This window comes from Eurytemora carolleeae, unplaced genomic scaffold (assembly GCF_000591075.1).
Source record: "Eurytemora carolleeae unplaced genomic scaffold, Eaff_2.0 scaffold142, whole genome shotgun sequence".
Classification (NCBI taxonomy): domain Eukaryota; kingdom Metazoa; phylum Arthropoda; class Copepoda; order Calanoida; family Temoridae; genus Eurytemora; species Eurytemora carolleeae.
Window position 1 is genome coordinate 331,019 of NW_019396132.1, and position 16,088 is coordinate 347,106.

Genomic DNA, 16,088 nt, shown 5'->3' on the forward strand with positions numbered 1-16,088 from the left:
GGAGGGGGGGGGGGGATTGGTATTACGCAGTTGTATTCTATATCTAACCTGTTTCTAAGAGGCCACTATTCTACTCTACGCATGCGTGATTAAAGCCGTTGACGCATGCGCAAATTACTCCGGCCGGTTCGTCCCTTAGTATAATTTGCCAGTTTGGGTAGATACATCACGGTGGTTATACACTGGCACGAGGGGGTGGATGTTGCAAAACCTGTTCTCATGTTCACGGGTTGCAGTACACTTGTACACAAACAAGTTGACAGTACGAATTAGGAGAATAAAGTGGTGCCAGTGACAACAAGCTCAATTTCCGTGGCTGGATAGCGGCTGTGAATTTTATGTAAAATTATTAAAAATGTCCGGAGATCAATTTAGTTTAGAAACTCTTCCTGAGAATGAGATCGTTGAGTTGCTTGACCAGGAAGTGATAAGTACGTTTATATTCTTAAATCAAAATATTTTTCCTTATTTATTGACTGCTTTGATTTGGCGTCAACTTGAGAATAAATCTGCAATTTATTCAGAAAGTTATATCTATAGAATTAGACTCCATCCCTTAATTAAACATCTCAATTAGGCAAGTAAAGGAATCTGCCGAGCGCTGCGGCCACGGGTTAGGTTAGTTAAGACACTTTCTGGGCCGAGCGCTGCGGCTAGGATGGGCTAGGGGGCCGAGCGCTGCGGCCACATATGATTATTTCAGATTTAGTACTACATCTAATTTATTATTGGCAGATCAATTAATTTGAAGAACTGTGTTACTTCCAGGGGCGTATTCATAAATGTGTCTACCTTACATGTTTCAAAATAATCCTGAAAACAATAGATTTTACTGACCCAGGGGAGGGCTGTGCCCCCATAGCCCACCTCCCCACCCCCCCAAATACGCCACTGGTTACTTAGTTGTATGTATTTTTAAATGAAAACAAAACTATCTTCAAAGTTGGAAAATTTGGGCAGCCTCCCCCCCCCCAGAAAAATTTGGGGCACATTTAGGGGGTGACATGGAAACGCCTCAACACGGAAACGCCTCAACACGGAAATGCCTCAAAAAACGGACTCATAAAACTAATTTAATGTCGTCTTCTCTCATTAAAAAAAAATATTTTAACACTTATTTTACCATTAATTTAGAGTAAGTTAGGTTGCGCCGCAGGCTACGGAGGGGGCCGAGCGCTGCGGCTAGAATATGGGCTAGGGGGCCGAGTACTGCGACTAGGACAGGCAAGTGGGCCGTGCGCTGAGGCTAGAATAGGCTAGGAGGCCGAGCGCTGCGGCCATGGCTGTGGAAATCGTTAGAATATAGTCTTTTTAATTTTAAGTTGAGAGAAGACGACATTAAATTAGTTTTATGATTCTGTTTTTTTGAGGCATTTCCGTGTTGAGCCGTTTCCGTGTTGAGGCGTTTCCATGTCACCCATTTAGGGAGAGGGGTCAGCTCACGTCCCCTGTAATTCGACTGTTGAGAAATGATTTAAAATAATTAATTTAATCATCTGCGCCAATTAAAATTTAAAAATTAGATAATAGTTTCTTCACATATCTTAAAAGAAAAAGGGCTACCCTCTCCACTTTTTGCTTTTGTCGGTTCAGGGTTACAACTTACAAAGTAAAAATAACAAATACCTTTAAAACCTTCTCCATGGCACCTAAATTTAATTTCTTCCCAGGTCTGAATGATAGACTTTATTTTTGAGTTAATTGTTGATATCTATCTGGTACTTAAATTTTGGCTCTAACCTTTGAACTTTACACTAGTGTCAAATTGAGAATAAAGAATTTTTTAAATTTGTTTCTCCCAGCAAATGATATGATAAGATTTCCGCCTCTTTGTTTCCAGTTAAAATAAATTTTATCTTTTGATTGAAATATTTCACGGTTTTTTTTCTTCAATTGAAATGTAAACATAGCTATCTATACGTGCCCTAAATTTCTTTCGTGTTATCAAAAAGATATGAAAATAAAACAAAAATAAAACTGAGAGAAATAAAAATTCTCAAAATATTCTTTGATTAAGTTCGGGTTTATGGGAAGACTTTTTTTTCGTTGAGCGAACGGTGGGGGCGGGTGCAATTGGTTTTAAATAATTGTTTAAGTAAACTTTTTATATCGTTGACCCAAATTTTAAAAATAAATTTTGTTATCTTAAATCTGCGGTGTAGTAATTATTTGAATGTGACGTGGTAAAGAAATATTGAAATATTGCGTTCTAAATCATTAATCTGTTGGCGGGGGGGGGGGGGGGGAGAAGCCTCCAAATTCTAGGATTCCTAACTATATGCTTTCTTATTTGTAATTCTTGTTAAGTATCTACTCTTTATATTAATATTGTGTTTTATTTTATACGCATTCATAATTTTTCTTTCGACAAATGATGATATGCGGGAGAATATGATACGAGAAACGAACTTATTGAAAAGACGCAATAGATTTTTAAGAGTGGGGGGAATTCCCCCTCCCCCCTACAGAAATTCCCGCATATCATTTCCCCTCCATAGAAGTTTCCCCATCCTTATATCATATAAAGAAGAAATAGTCTAGACGTAAAATAATATTTCAAGTTCTTCTGGTTATTTAAGTACAAAGCTCAAACAAGGATTTTTCAGTGTTTGTATATTTCATATTGTTTACATATTCTGTACTTTGTAACATGTAAGCAACGTGCAGTGCAGATACAATTGCCCAGACAATGTCAATGTCATGATATCTGATTGTTTATAGGTTTTGTTCTCTAACTAAATATGTTAAAGGAGCAGTAACCCTAGTAGAGGGGTCAGAGACCAGTTGTGTAAGGTTGGCTAGTGGGAGAGTCGAGAGAAAGAACTTAAATACGATTATGCAGACCCGCATACGATTTAGATAAAAACATTCTAACATAACAGAGCTCGGCTGATAGAATTTCTATTTTTACAATCTTTCAATATTATATTCTTTCAAAGTCTTTCGAAGATGACTAACAGTAATATAGGTGGAATAATTTTAACTTTAAATGGTCTAAAATTAATAACAAGAAAGACTGCAGTGAGATGTTTACGAAGTTTTAAAAAAGGAAATTTTGTAAGCCTAATAATGAAAAGACGCCCTGAATTAAGAATGAATTTAATGCCAGCTCTGTGCATGTATTTCACATTTAACTTCATTCAAACTTAGTATTTTCTACCCACACAAGTCACAAATAGCTTTTAAAGATAGTACACTTGCTTTCTGATAATTTTTCCTCTTGAGCCAGACTTACGTGACTTTTTTCAAACTTTTTATTGAAACTTAAAAACAAATATTATTTAATGACTTATGACTTATGACTTACAAATATTATTTAATAAAATCTTAATTACAGTTCATCTTTATCCATTTTTTTTGATTTCTCAGATACCTTCTCCTTTTTCATATCTTCAAAGTTTTCTTTAGCTTTCTTCAGATTCTCATCTATCTCAAGTTCTTTTTTAAGTAGTTCCAATCCTTCGGGACTTAATATATCCTCAGCTGCTGCTGGCACATCATTATAATCATCTTCTTCCTCCTCTTCATCTTCATCATCTCCATCCTCAGCTGCATCTTCATCGTCCTCATATTCATCATCTTCCTCTTCTTCCTCTTCTTCCTCTTCTTCCTCTTCTTCCTCTTCTTCCTCTTCTTCCTCTCCTTCCTCGCCATCTAACTCGTAATCCTCATCCTCTGTTTCATCTTGTGCTCCCATAACAGATCCAAGCTGCTCAAAAATGTCGAAATCCATGTAAGCAGTGTCCTGGATTTCCACCACTCGACTTGGATCCACTGTTTCCCAGATAAAGTTAGTCAAATGGTCAATATCCCTGTTAATTAAAGGGATCAATTATTTATCTGAATTTTGTCAAGGAATCCTATGTATATCTTTTTTTAATAACTACCTGTTTTCTGTGAAAATATCCTCAAGGTCCCCATTCCTGTACATGTGAAGTTTAGGGAATGAGTCAATGTTTTCCTCTGCACATAGATCTAGACTTGAATCATCCACACAGTTTACCTCGGCAAATGTAATGACATCCTTACTGGAACTAAACGTCAATGCTGAAATAGATATAGATGGATATGACTATCTATCTATCTATTTATATAATGTAGTAAGCTCTGTTTGTCTGTCTGTCTGTCTGTCTGGATGTCCGATCAGAACTCAGAAATCGCTTGACCGATTGGCCTTAAATTTTGATAGGGAAACTCAGGAGAACACGGGAATGTTCTTTGCTTGGTTTTGACATTCTAAGTTGAGTTGGGGAAAAATAGCTAAAATCGTAATTTATGACCAAGCGCGGGTAAACGGTGGGAGTAACTTTGTACCCTGGGCAACGCTGGGTTCCCATGATAGTTCTTTGATATATCAATAAATTCTTATCTATGATAAAAAAGTTCTTTTTCTATATTAAAATGTTATCTCAATATTTTCCATTGGTCCCTGAAATTGAAAATTACCTAGTTCTTCAAATACTGGTTCCAGGTCTTGACAGTGAGAACACCAAGGAGCGTAGAATTTAACCATGGTAGGAACGTAGTTCTGCTGGCTCATAAAATTTTTCCAGGTATGGGAGTTGAGCTTGTAGATTCCGAACTCATTGATGTCTGGAGCAATTTCTCCCAACACTTTTTCATACAGAAACCGTTTCATTCTGAATAATGAATCAATAAATTTGATTAAATATAATTGTTTCTTGTTAAACTTTGCTCAACAAATGGATTATTTTCTTTAACGACATGTTATCTTAAACATCTGGTAATCATCATTCAATGAGAAAATACTGAATTAATTTAAAAAGTTTTTTAGTTTTTAAAATGTTTGTTGTAGCTCTAGTACCTGTCAAAGTCTCTGTTGTATTGGTAATTATGTTCAACTCGGCCGTGTCTGTACAAAGTTATGGTTGGATATCCACTTACTCCCTCTCCCGTACATACACTGCCCTCTCTTGTACAATCCACCTCACCAACTGTTATTCGGGGTCCTGCTGCAAAATCAGTCGAGAGCTTAGAGTCGAAATAAAAAGTTTTTTTTTCTAAAATTTTTAATTTTTTTACAAAATAGAAAAAAGTGTGAAATAAAACTAAAGAAATTGAGTCTTTGCCACAATCTTTGATTTTCAAATAACTATCTGAGCAACTCAATGGTGTAGACCATAGATATTTCAACTCTGTATTATCAAATATGTTTGAAACGTCAAACGTATACACCATCCGGTTGCAAAGATAAAGGCATTCGAATATTTAATTTTGATGGAAAGACTCAGTTTTTTTAATTCAATGCTTACACATTTATCCCCTGTGAAATTAATCACTGGAATGATATAAAAAAAGTTTTCTCTTACCTATGTTTTTATCATCATGGATATCATCAGCCAACCTGTCCCAGTCGTACTCAATATTAACACAGTGCGGACACCAGGGAGCGAAGAACTTGACAAAAGTATATTCTCCATTCTCCAGGACGGATTTGAAGTTCTCTTCTGTTAATATCTTGTTGTGTACTCCAACTACCACCTGGAGAGAGGGTAGGAGGACGAGGAGTAGGGTTGAGATCATGTTCTAACCTGGACTAAACTAGGGAGAGGAGAAGATGCCACCTGGTCATACGTATTCTCCATCTGTTAAATACGGCAGGGTGATTACAAGATAATTTTATTTTTCCACCATCTTTTCAGATTAATTGTGTTTACCAATTCAAAAAACTTTTTTCAACGTTTAAAAAAGACAATAACTCCAAAACACCCTACAAGACAACCCCATGATATGTGTATGTTGGAACAGTAAGTCTCTAATATGGATAATTGATGTCAGCTTATTTTTCTGAAATGATAATTCGAAAATTTTAAGTTTCACATTTTCATGAAAAAAAATTGTGTTTACGTAATTATAATTATGAAGAAAGGTTCCGAAATATACACAAGTGCAGGATATATGATTAGTGGGTTCAGGATCACTCACCCAGCGACATGTAGAACTAGGATTATATGAATTACTGAAAAATGGGATTGAACATAACGTTGACGATTATATATGAAAACGAAGGTGTGGAAATTAGTTATTAATACTTTTATTTCTATATTGTTGACAAGTGACACAAGAAAAGATATTATTAAATGAATGTTAAATTGTTTGCGAAAATATTTTGCACTGCTGTTAACACTATTTAGCCATAATAACTCTTCGTTAAAAATAAAGGCTAAAAATGCATTAAATGCTTATCCGTTGTTTGTATCGAGCTTTTTTATTATGTTGCTTACTCTGCAAATTCTTTCTTCTCTTATATTTTTTTTGCTGAAAACAAAAAGCAGAATTTTAATAGATAAGAAAATTATTTTGATTGCTGATGTATAGCGGATGAACTCAATATTATCTGAAGTTTGCAAAAAATAAAGTTTTATTAATTTTTAGTTGATGAGACAGAGAGAGCAGCAGCAATTGCTGCAAGGAAAGAGGAAGCAAAGATAAAACGAAGAAAGAAAAAGAAAACTGCCAGTTCCACTTCCTTAGCTTCTAATACGTTCCAGGTATACTTACTTACATTTCCTTAGCTTCTAATACGTTCCAGGTATACTTACTTACACTTCCTTAACTTCTAATACGTTCCAGGTAAACTTAGTTACGCTTCCTTAACTTCTAATACGTTCCAGGTAAACTTAGTTACACTTCCTTAACTTCTAATACGTTCCAGGTAAACTTAGTTACACTTCCTTAACTTCTAATACGTTCCAGGTAAACTTAGTTACACTTCCTTAACTTCTAATACGTTCCAGGTAAACTTAGTTACACTTCCTTAACTTCTAATACGTTCCAGGTAAACTTAGTTACACTTCCTTAGCCTCTAATACGTTCCAGGTATACTTAGTTACACTTCCTTAGCTTCTAATACGTTCCAGGTATACTTAGTTTCACTTCCTTAGCTTCTAATTCGTTCCAGGTATACTAAAGTTTCACTTCCCTAGCTCCAATATGTTCCTGAAACTTAGAAGCTTCCGTTAAATTAAGGCTTCCGTTAAATCATAGAAAGGCAACTAAAAACATTCTTTTCTATATTTTGTCAGATTCATGACAAATATACAGGCAATAAAGACATTTTTTATTGAGGAAAATTTTTAAAATGCAATCAGGGAAGAAACAAGTGTTCAATAGTGGTTATGAGATATGACACACAGTTTTTATGAATCAAATTTGACTTTTTTGAGCTTTTTGTTACGATTCAAAAACATAGGAGTGGACGGGGGGGGGGGGCTTGTCGAACTGAGTGTGCATGTGACTGAGTGTGTTTTCCCCCTTTTTAAAACTTATATTTGCCGAATACTTAATTTTGCACTCGTTTCTGCACAGAACCCTGTACTGATTAAAATTCCTCAGAAGGTTATTTGTTTTTACATTCATACCCCCCCCCCTTCCGTCCATTCGCCAAAATACACTCAAGTATATAACCTTAATTCAGGAATGGTTAACAAGTGTTCAAAAAACTTCCTGTGAATAAAAATTTGTTGACACAAAAAACAAAATAAATTTGTGTTAAAATGAATATAAATTAGGTCAGCACTAGGTTATTTATAGAAAACCGCGTGTCATGTGTGTCCTAACTGTATACAAGAAAAATATGTATTTTTAAAGATAAGCCCCCCCCTCGATTCCTTCTCGTACTTTACGATGTCTAGTTTAAACTCAACAAATGGCCTGATATTTTTCGGCGTAGTTGAGAACACCACGCAGTACAAACAAAACTCGACGATATATAATCACAACGTCATAGAGTACCCGATCCGCCTCTCATGTGTTTACTATTATCAAACTACAAATTTATTTTTACTTTTGAAAGTGCGTTATTGTTTTAACTGCGAAATTGGCCTGCTATAAAAAAACTGGTTTTAAAATATGCGTAGGTAAAGGCGTAGATTTAAAACTAAATTTGCAACACACTTGCACAGACTGATTTGTGTGCCGTTCTTTTTTGCACAAAGAAAGGCCTGCATACTTTGCCTGCAGGCCTGAAACGTGGCCTAGAAAACTGAATAAATTGCGAATATGTGACTAGAAATTTAGATTATTTGTTATCTGATCGTTAAACTATAGGTTAAACTATTCTTCGTACTTTGGTTAAATTTGTAATGGGGGTCACTTAGTGCATAGGAATAACATTTTAACATAGAAAAGTATCTTTATGCGTAATAATCAGGTTTAGGTGTCAACTAAGTTGAGTTTGTTTTCAACCGTTTAGCACTTTGTTTAGTTAAAAATCTCTTGAACTTTATTTGATAAAATCTGTTGTTTAGGAGCTATACCGGTTAACAGATGATATCTTGGGCCAGGGAGCGTACGCTAGTGTACGCACCTGCATCAATATATACACAGAGATGGAGTACGCGGTCAAGATCATTGATAAGGTGCCCGGTCACAGCAGAACAAGGGTCTTCAAGGAGATAGATACCTTCCATCACTGCCAGGTTTGGGATGGGATGGGATGGGATGGGATGGGATGGGATGGGATGGGATGGTGTTGCGAATGGGGAAAAGATTGATAATCCTAAATGGGATTGTAAACGTAATTTAAAGTCATTTTTATTAAAAATATATTTAGAAAAAAATATCAAAACGTTACCTTATCTTAATTCTTAGTAACAAAGAGGGAGAAAATGTGTAAATCTTTGAACGACTAGAATTCTAAAAAAGTTCTCCTTTGTCTCAGGATTGTCTAGGATATATCATCCATCCTTGAACAGGTTTTTACAGGGTATCGGTGGGTATCGGACATGCCACACATTTACGTCTTTCGTCTCTTGAAATGTATATTCTTGATTGATGAAATCTTAATTTAAACGGTCTTGTAGGGCCACGCTAATATCATCCAGCTGGTCGAGTACTTCGAGGAGTCGGAAAGGTTCTACCTGGTGTTCGAGAAGGTTCGAGGAGGTCAACTCCTTGACCATATTCAACGGAGGAAATGTTTCTCCGAGCGTGAGGCTGCGATGATTGTTCGAGATGTGGCCTCCGCCCTTCAGTTCCTTCACAGCAAAGGTATTTGCCAAAATTTGACCTGAATTCAAAAATGCATTTTATTAAACTATTCTAGCACAACAGATGTTTAAATCTAAATTGGAAAATGAGTCAGAAATTTATAAGATGTTTAAATTTGAATCTCAGATCAATCATTGATCTCTATCTTATAAGTAGTAAGTACATAGTAATAAATGTTATTTATTTTTCTATACCCTGTGTTGGTCGGTCCTTAGAGGGGAACAACTAAATTATTTTTTGATATCGACATTTTATATTTTTCTACTTTTTATATTAATAGTTAATAATATTGTTGTTACCTTGAAGTTTCAGCTTATCTGGATTTACATTGCTCCGTAATCTCCTAAAATTAAAAACCTTGTTGCAACAAGTATTGATTTAGTGGTAGCGCGAGATTATAATTTATATGAAAATATATTTATAATTCAACTGAAGTACTGTTGGAAACCTTACCGTTAAGTAGGTTTCGGGTTCAAGTTCTAAAGGGATAAATATTTAATCTTCTCCTCGCCCCCTTAAAAAAATATATTTATTTATTTTAGTAATTAGTACACACAATATACTGATACAGTTTATATCCATGATAAGAGGAGTTTTTTTGTGAAACCTTTCAGAAAAATAACTTTTATTAGCCGTTCCTTTGAACTTGTTTTTTAAATGAATTTATTTGAAGGAATTGCGCACCGAGATTTGAAGCCTGAGAATGTTCTGTGCGTTCATCCGGATAGAATTACGCCGGTCAAACTCTGTGATTTTGACCTGGGCAGTGGGATAAAATTCCATAGGTGAGTTCACATTTTACTTTCTGTGACACTGTTCTAGTGCTTTATCCAATCTACAAAGTACGTTGAAATGCGTAGATTAAAAGACAAATAAACGCTGCCTTAGCAAAAATTATTTTTTAAAATAAATTTTTTGGTATTTTTGTTGCTAAATGCATTAAATGCAAATAAAACCTCTGAGAAAAATGAGGATTCAGCATTTTTTTTTTTTGATTTTGTCAAATGTTAAACATTTCAAATTGTTCAGTGGAGGAGGAAGTGATACAACTCCGTTACTCCTGACCCCCGTAGGTTCAGCAGAGTTCATGGCCCCAGAGATCGTGGAGGCCTTCATCGAGGATAATGAGCTTGATCTCAAATATGATAAAAGGTAGATTATTTAGATATATTTATTTCACATTTTTTCATATTGATTTTACTTTTTAATGGCAGTTTAATGACTTTTTTAATGACTTTTATGTCAATTACGGTCATAACAGTTTATTTAAAGTCAAAATAGTTTTGTTTGAGGTTAATTTATAGCTTTGAGGTTAATTTTTAGCTTTGAGGTTTAAGAAATATTAGACTGTAGGTTACATTTGTTTTGTGAACTTCAATAAGAATTGATTGTTTGAGTTTTTTATTTATTATTATATTGTTTAGATGTGATTTATGGTCCCTGGGTGTGATGCTGTATATCCTACTCTGTGGATATCCACCCTTCTCCGGGCAGTGTGGTTCTGCCTGTGGTTGGAACCAGGGTGAGAGCTGTGACGACTGCCAGGCGAACCTGTTCAATAACATCCAGGAGGGCAGGTTCGAGTTCCACAAGGAGGAGTGGAGTCATGTCTCAGCAGAGGCCAAGGATCTTATCTCGAAACTTCTTATCAAAGTAAATATAATTTTATTCTTTTTTTAACTGAAATTTTATTTAATTATTTCTCTCATTTCTGAAAATTTTGTAATTTTCCAATAGTATTTTGATCATTTTTACTTTTGCGTATTAAAAGAAAAATTAATTCTTGACCATATTTTCTAAATTCTAACCCCTGGTTATGTTCAGGATGCTAGGATGAGGTTGAGTGCCGCCAAGGTACTCTCTCATCCCTGGTTGGAGACCAACAGCACCACGGAGCTACCGTCCTCCACCATGTTCCGCCTCAATAACAACGCCAAGCATCTGAACGAGTTCGCGGAGTCTGCTTCGGCGGTTAATCGAGTTATGCTCCAACATTGCTCAGGTAAAAAAGGGAATTTTCTGGAAAATCTTTCAGTGAGATATTTTTATATCTCGAGAATAATTTTACAAATAAAAGGTTTAGGATTTGATTGGGGGTCGGGGGTAAATTAAATGAAGTTTTGGTGAAAATTATGAAATACTTCGGAAATCATTATGGACTCTCATGGCGATGTCTGATTATATAAATTCATAACTACCAGATTTTGTTTGTAAATATATCACCAATTATAATAAAAATGTAATATTAACATAAACCTTAAACTACTCACTCAGAAATAGTTCTAAAGCAAAATCATTTTCTTGTTGTTGGTTCATGCATAGACGATACCCATGGCCAACTTGAAACTAGTAAAATACAAAAGATTATATATTTGTATATCCTTAATATAATTTTACCCCATTCGGTTATTTATTAATTCAAAAGATGCTGATTTTTTTCAGACCCTTTCCTCTTTATTGGACTTAATCCAGTTTATTAAACAGTTATTACTGTTTAAAAACCTGTTGGCTTATCTGATTAAAAGTACAAGATCCTGGCTTAATTTCAGTCGATTTTTCAGGGGAAACCTTTTATTATTCATACATTCATAAAATAATTATTTGATATTTAAAAATTTAATAAGTTGATTTTTTAAATAACACCTGGGAAAAACAAATTCTTCATTAACATGTCAATTACAGGGGATATTAGTTCCAAAACTAACACTTGGCCCATTTCTAACACTCAGTGTTAGAAATGGGCCAAGTGTTAGGTTTGGGACTAATGTCCCCTGAATTAACATTTTTGTTATTTTGTCATAAACCAAATATTATAAAGTTTTCTCTGTTCAGTGAACCTCTGGGATATACCGGCGAGGCCAAATGAAGGCGAGGTTGGATTATCTCCGCCATCGGAGTCAAGGCTCCTCCAGCGGAGGAAGTCCATGCAGAGTCAGAGCCTGCATCTCTCCGGATATAGAACTGGAGACAAGGTCATAAAGATTCAGGTATATATCATTAGATAAACTTCCGGTTTAGGGTTGCACACTGGTTTTGCTTTAAATAGTTTTTGATTTTTTTTCAGTGAGGGACTTCAGCTACACTTTTTTAAATAAGAAAGATTTTGTCATTTTTCTGGTGAAGTTGTGACATCTGACCCTTTCGCCATTGACAAAGACGCTGCATAAATGCCTATGCAGCTCCTTAAGTGGAGAGTAATTTCAATTAATTTACATGTGTCAAATTCATAGCTTAGCTAAATTAATTAAAAGTCTCCATTTTTCAGGATCTTTGTGGCCCGGCTGTAATTGCCTCTCCATCCTGTTAGCTCTTGGAGTAGACACAGCTCTATATATCTTGATATCAGCAGTTTCTAAATGCGCCAGCATCTAGAATCTAGATGTAGAAATCCACACTATAATGGCGTTTATATATTTAAGATCGCGATTTTAAGTAGTGATACTAGCCATATAATCAACCATCTGCTAGTTCATTAAATCTATGTATGAAAATCTATTGCCAGTGAAGAAGCTTTATATTTCAGCTGCTTCTGCTGCTACCTCTGTTAATTCTAGTAGCGTAGATCTGCTGCTCTAAATGCGTCAAAAGCGTCAGTCCGTTCAGCTTGTAGTCCGACCAGAACCAACATCAGCTGATCTCTCCAAGCTGTCCAGACCAATGGCTGTGCCTGTGTTCCCGATACAAATCGGTGTGATTGTTTACCTGCAGTTTTTTTTTGTTAAAACTGGATTAAAATCCTAAATTCTTTTTTTTTGTCAATCCTAATTTTCGGATTCGTTCATAAATTTTACAAATCATCCAGTGTTAGACTGAAATATTTTTTTTATATTTTTCTACATTTGCTGAAAGGGTCGGTGTAAATGAGATATACATATATATATCCAACTATATTCATATTAATCATTATACCGGGATATATATTCATCAAAATAAGATCTTGGATTGACGCGTCCAAATATCCATCACGGAGTTGGCAAATATCCATGGATGGATTCTTTGCTCCCGCCATGATGGATTTTTTCATTCTAAGCTAGGGATTCAAGTTGTTCTTGATCCCTGGCCCTAAAGGATCCTGGTATCCATAATCCAGTTTCTATCCATCAAAGAATCTCTTCTTTTTGAATAACACTGATCCAAGATCTGTCTGTTGTTGAATTGGAAGGTTCTGGATCAAGGTTTCTGGAAGCTAGGATCCTAAGATGCTCGACTGCGGAGATGACTAATAAACTCCTGCGTCTTGATTTCAAACAACAAAATCTCCCAGTCAGAGTTCATCATTAAATAATATTGGGATAATTTGTTCACAAAATATTTTCTTTTATTCGATTAAAGAAATTTGATTCCCAACTTGAGTTTTTAGTGAGAGTAAATGTTGATCATTTATAATTCTATTTTATGTTAATAAAGTTCCTGTTTTAAACTCCGAAGGAAAATATTAAGATTACTATGTGCAGATGATACTAGAGAAAGTGATCTGGATTAGAGGTGTAGACTAAATTTGTGTACGGTGAGGTAGGAATGTCAGATTCACAATGTTAAATTAATGATGCGAATGAGTGGCATTAAGAATATATCTTCCTTTTCTTAAAATTCCTTCTAATGAGTAGCATTTAGAATATATCTTCCTTTTCTTAAAATTCCTTCTAATGAGTAGCATTTAGAATAATCTTCCTTTTCTTAAAATTCCTTCTAATGAGAAGCATTTAGAATATATCTTCCTTTTCTTAAAATTCCTTCTAAGGAGTAGCATTTAGAATATATCTTCTTTTTCTTAAAATACTTTCTTATGAGAAGCAATTAGAATATATCTTCCTTTTTTTTAAAATCCCTTCTTATGAGAAGCATTTGGAATATATCTTCCTTTTCTTAAAATTCCTTCTAAAGAAGAGCATTTAGAATATATCTTCCTTTTCTCAAAATTCCTTCTAATGAGTAGCATTAAGAATATATCTTCCTTCTATATATAAATTTGGCTTGTCTGTCTGTTTGTGTCCAATAAACGTCAAAACGGCTGAACCGTTCGGGCCCAAATTTTTTGTGGGACATCACGTGACCACAGGGAAGGTTTATGAATGATTGAAATTTTAAATATTTGTCTCCATCAAAATTCGATCTTCATTAAATATTTGAAAATTTTGAAAATCCACGAAATTTTTTGTGAAAACCCGCGAATTATTTTTGTATTGTTTTACGATGTACACAAAGAGAACGTGTTCACAATTAATTTAGAAGATGGGCGCGAAGCGCCCTCTAAGGCTAGTTTCTTAAAATTCCTTCTAATGAGTAGCAATTAGAATATATCCTTCTTTTCTTAAAATTGCTTCTAATGAGTAGCAATTAGAATATATCTTCCTTTTCTTAAAATTCCTTCCTCCTTTTTTGCTGAATACATCTGCAAGTCTCTGATACATATAGAGAATCGCAATTGTTGAGAATAAATTTCCAGAGGGAAAAATGAGGATAAATATCATTAAAGCTGATGTAGAACGTATATTTCTGGGTATGCATAATAATACAAGGCTTTTATGTCCCTCTCCATAAACAAAGCTGGTGCATTTTCATGTATGAGAAGTGTTCAACATTTTTCAGGCAAACTTCTACCAGCCAATTAACTTATCCTGGAATTATATGTGTTGCTACAAAAAAATTGGGCCTGATTGGTTCAGTCGTTTTGACCTTGATTGGAACAGAAAAACTGACAAGCCAAATATATAAAGGTATTAAGTTTCTCATCTCAATATCTTTGCACCCCAGATGGTTGACTTTAAACTATAAATTCTGTTATATTAAGTAATATAAGGTTAAATATCGAAGGCACCTCATCAGATTGCAAAGATATTTTACTAGGTGTCTCGGATAAAAGTGTGGTTAAGCTTTCCTCCTACTAAACTTCGGTTTATTGTACTAAAAAGTGTTTCTTTTGGTACAATGCCTATTCATACTAAAATGTAATATTATTTTATTTTACTTCTCATGTTCAATATGTTATTGTTATAAACTGTAATCTCAACTAAATGTAGTCATGAATCTAAAATAAAGATAATTATTATTATTTGCTTTGTAAACTCTTTAAAAAAGAGACTAAGAACATTTTCGAATATGAGGCCTACTTTTGAAGGTTAAAATGGCCATTTAGAGCAAAATGTACCTACTTAAATACTTTCAAGTGAAATAAAGAAAACGCTTAGTAGACGAAAAAGCTTGAAAACATCTGTGGAAAAGAGACCAAGCATATTTTTGAATAATAAGCTTACTTTGATGGTTTAAACGGCGTTTGAGAGCAATTTACCGTACACCGAAGATGTTTCCCTCGACTCGGACGAAATGTTTTTTTTTATCATTTTCTTATCAAATGAAGATTAAGAGGGTTTTTTGCGATTTCGTCAGCAATAGGAATTTGAATGAATTGCGAGCCTTATTATTCCGTCTTATATTCAATGTGTGAATCACGTTTTGGATATAGTAATTATTAGTAAATAGTAATATAGGAAATAAAAATTTGGAACAATTATATTTGAGGGGAAATAAGCTTTTCCTTTCCTTAATATCAAACAATATCATTTACTAATCAACAAGAAATATTGTTTTGGACACTAAAGTTTATTGGGTTTAAAGATATTTTCAAAGATTCAGAAAGAATTCGAGTCTTTGCCATAAACTCATTTTTTTAGGCTCTTATATCATTGCATTCTGATGATTTAAATTCCTGTTTGACCTAATTATTTGGGTTGAAAAGATAAATGGATTAGAAATTCATAGTTTGTGGCAAAGACTCAATTCCTTTCGAGGTTCTATTTAAAAACCTATTTTCAGAATTAAGAAATAGGATAAACGTCTAATTTCTTAATTTTTTAGTTTTTTTTTTCAAATTCAATGATTAAAGTTTTTCTTTTCGGAATTAAAAAAATTTATTTCTGTTTCTGATGACCTGTGACCCCATGCCGTAACTTGGGGGGAAGAAATCTGATTTAAATCTCCCTACTTTAAATCTTCTTTCCGGGAGGGATTGAGCTGAGAGGGATAAGACCTCCTCATGGATTTCTCCAGGTCCAACCCGCAGAGCTGAGAGTTGGGGA

General features: G+C 34.5%; 2 protein-coding genes across 5 annotated transcripts in view; one reads left to right on the forward strand and one right to left on the reverse strand.

The window, feature by feature from the left end:
* Positions 1 to 13,359, forward strand: part of LOC111695883 (MAP kinase-interacting serine/threonine-protein kinase 1) — a 22,915-nt gene extending 9,556 nt beyond the window's left edge. Inside the window, exons 1-10 of one of the 3 annotated variants that reach the window (XM_023465350.1) lie at positions 146 to 431; positions 6,397 to 6,512; positions 8,271 to 8,441; positions 8,826 to 9,012; positions 9,686 to 9,797; positions 10,042 to 10,164; positions 10,437 to 10,665; positions 10,837 to 11,014; positions 11,845 to 11,999; positions 12,278 to 13,359. In XM_023465350.1, the coding sequence (XP_023321118.1) occupies positions 356 to 431; positions 6,397 to 6,512; positions 8,271 to 8,441; positions 8,826 to 9,012; positions 9,686 to 9,797; positions 10,042 to 10,164; positions 10,437 to 10,665; positions 10,837 to 11,014; positions 11,845 to 11,999; positions 12,278 to 12,319 (1,389 nt within the window). In that variant the 5' untranslated portion in view covers positions 146 to 355 and the 3' untranslated portion in view covers positions 12,320 to 13,359. Of the gene's footprint in view, positions 1 to 145; positions 432 to 5,792; positions 6,031 to 6,396; positions 6,513 to 8,270; positions 8,442 to 8,825; positions 9,013 to 9,685; positions 9,798 to 10,041; positions 10,165 to 10,436; positions 10,666 to 10,836; positions 11,015 to 11,844; positions 12,000 to 12,277 lie in introns of those variants that run through there. The other 2 variants (XM_023465351.1, XM_023465349.1) reach the window with 2 other exon arrangements.
* Positions 3,297 to 5,556, reverse strand: LOC111695884 (thioredoxin domain-containing protein 5). Of its 2 annotated transcripts, none has more exons than XM_023465353.1 (5): positions 5,331 to 5,556; positions 4,826 to 4,970; positions 4,447 to 4,640; positions 3,888 to 4,047; positions 3,297 to 3,812 (listed from the first exon to the last, which is right to left on the reverse strand). In XM_023465353.1, exons 1-5 carry the CDS (start codon positions 5,542 to 5,544, stop codon positions 3,332 to 3,334), a joined length of 1,194 nt encoding a protein of 397 aa, XP_023321121.1. In that variant the 5' UTR covers positions 5,545 to 5,556; the 3' UTR covers positions 3,297 to 3,331. The 2 variants fall into 2 exon arrangements, with proteins under 2 accessions (XP_023321121.1, XP_023321120.1); XM_023465352.1 differs by having other exon boundaries at positions 4,826 to 4,973.
* Positions 13,360 to 16,088: the final 2,729 nt, after the last annotated feature.

Excerpts from the sequence above, each read along its gene's own strand:
- LOC111695884 (XM_023465352.1), bottom strand. The coding sequence starts at position 5,544 with ATGATCTCAACCCTACTCCTCGTCCTCCTACCCTCTCTCCAGGTGGTA. Across the intron at positions 4,641-4,825 it reads TACAACAGAGACTTTGACAG|AATGAAACGGTTTCTGTATG; the intron begins GTACTAGAGCTA and ends TTCATTATTCAG. Across the intron at positions 3,813-3,887 it reads GATATTTTCACAGAAAACAG|GGATATTGACCATTTGACTA; the intron begins GTAGTTATTAAA and ends TTTAATTAACAG.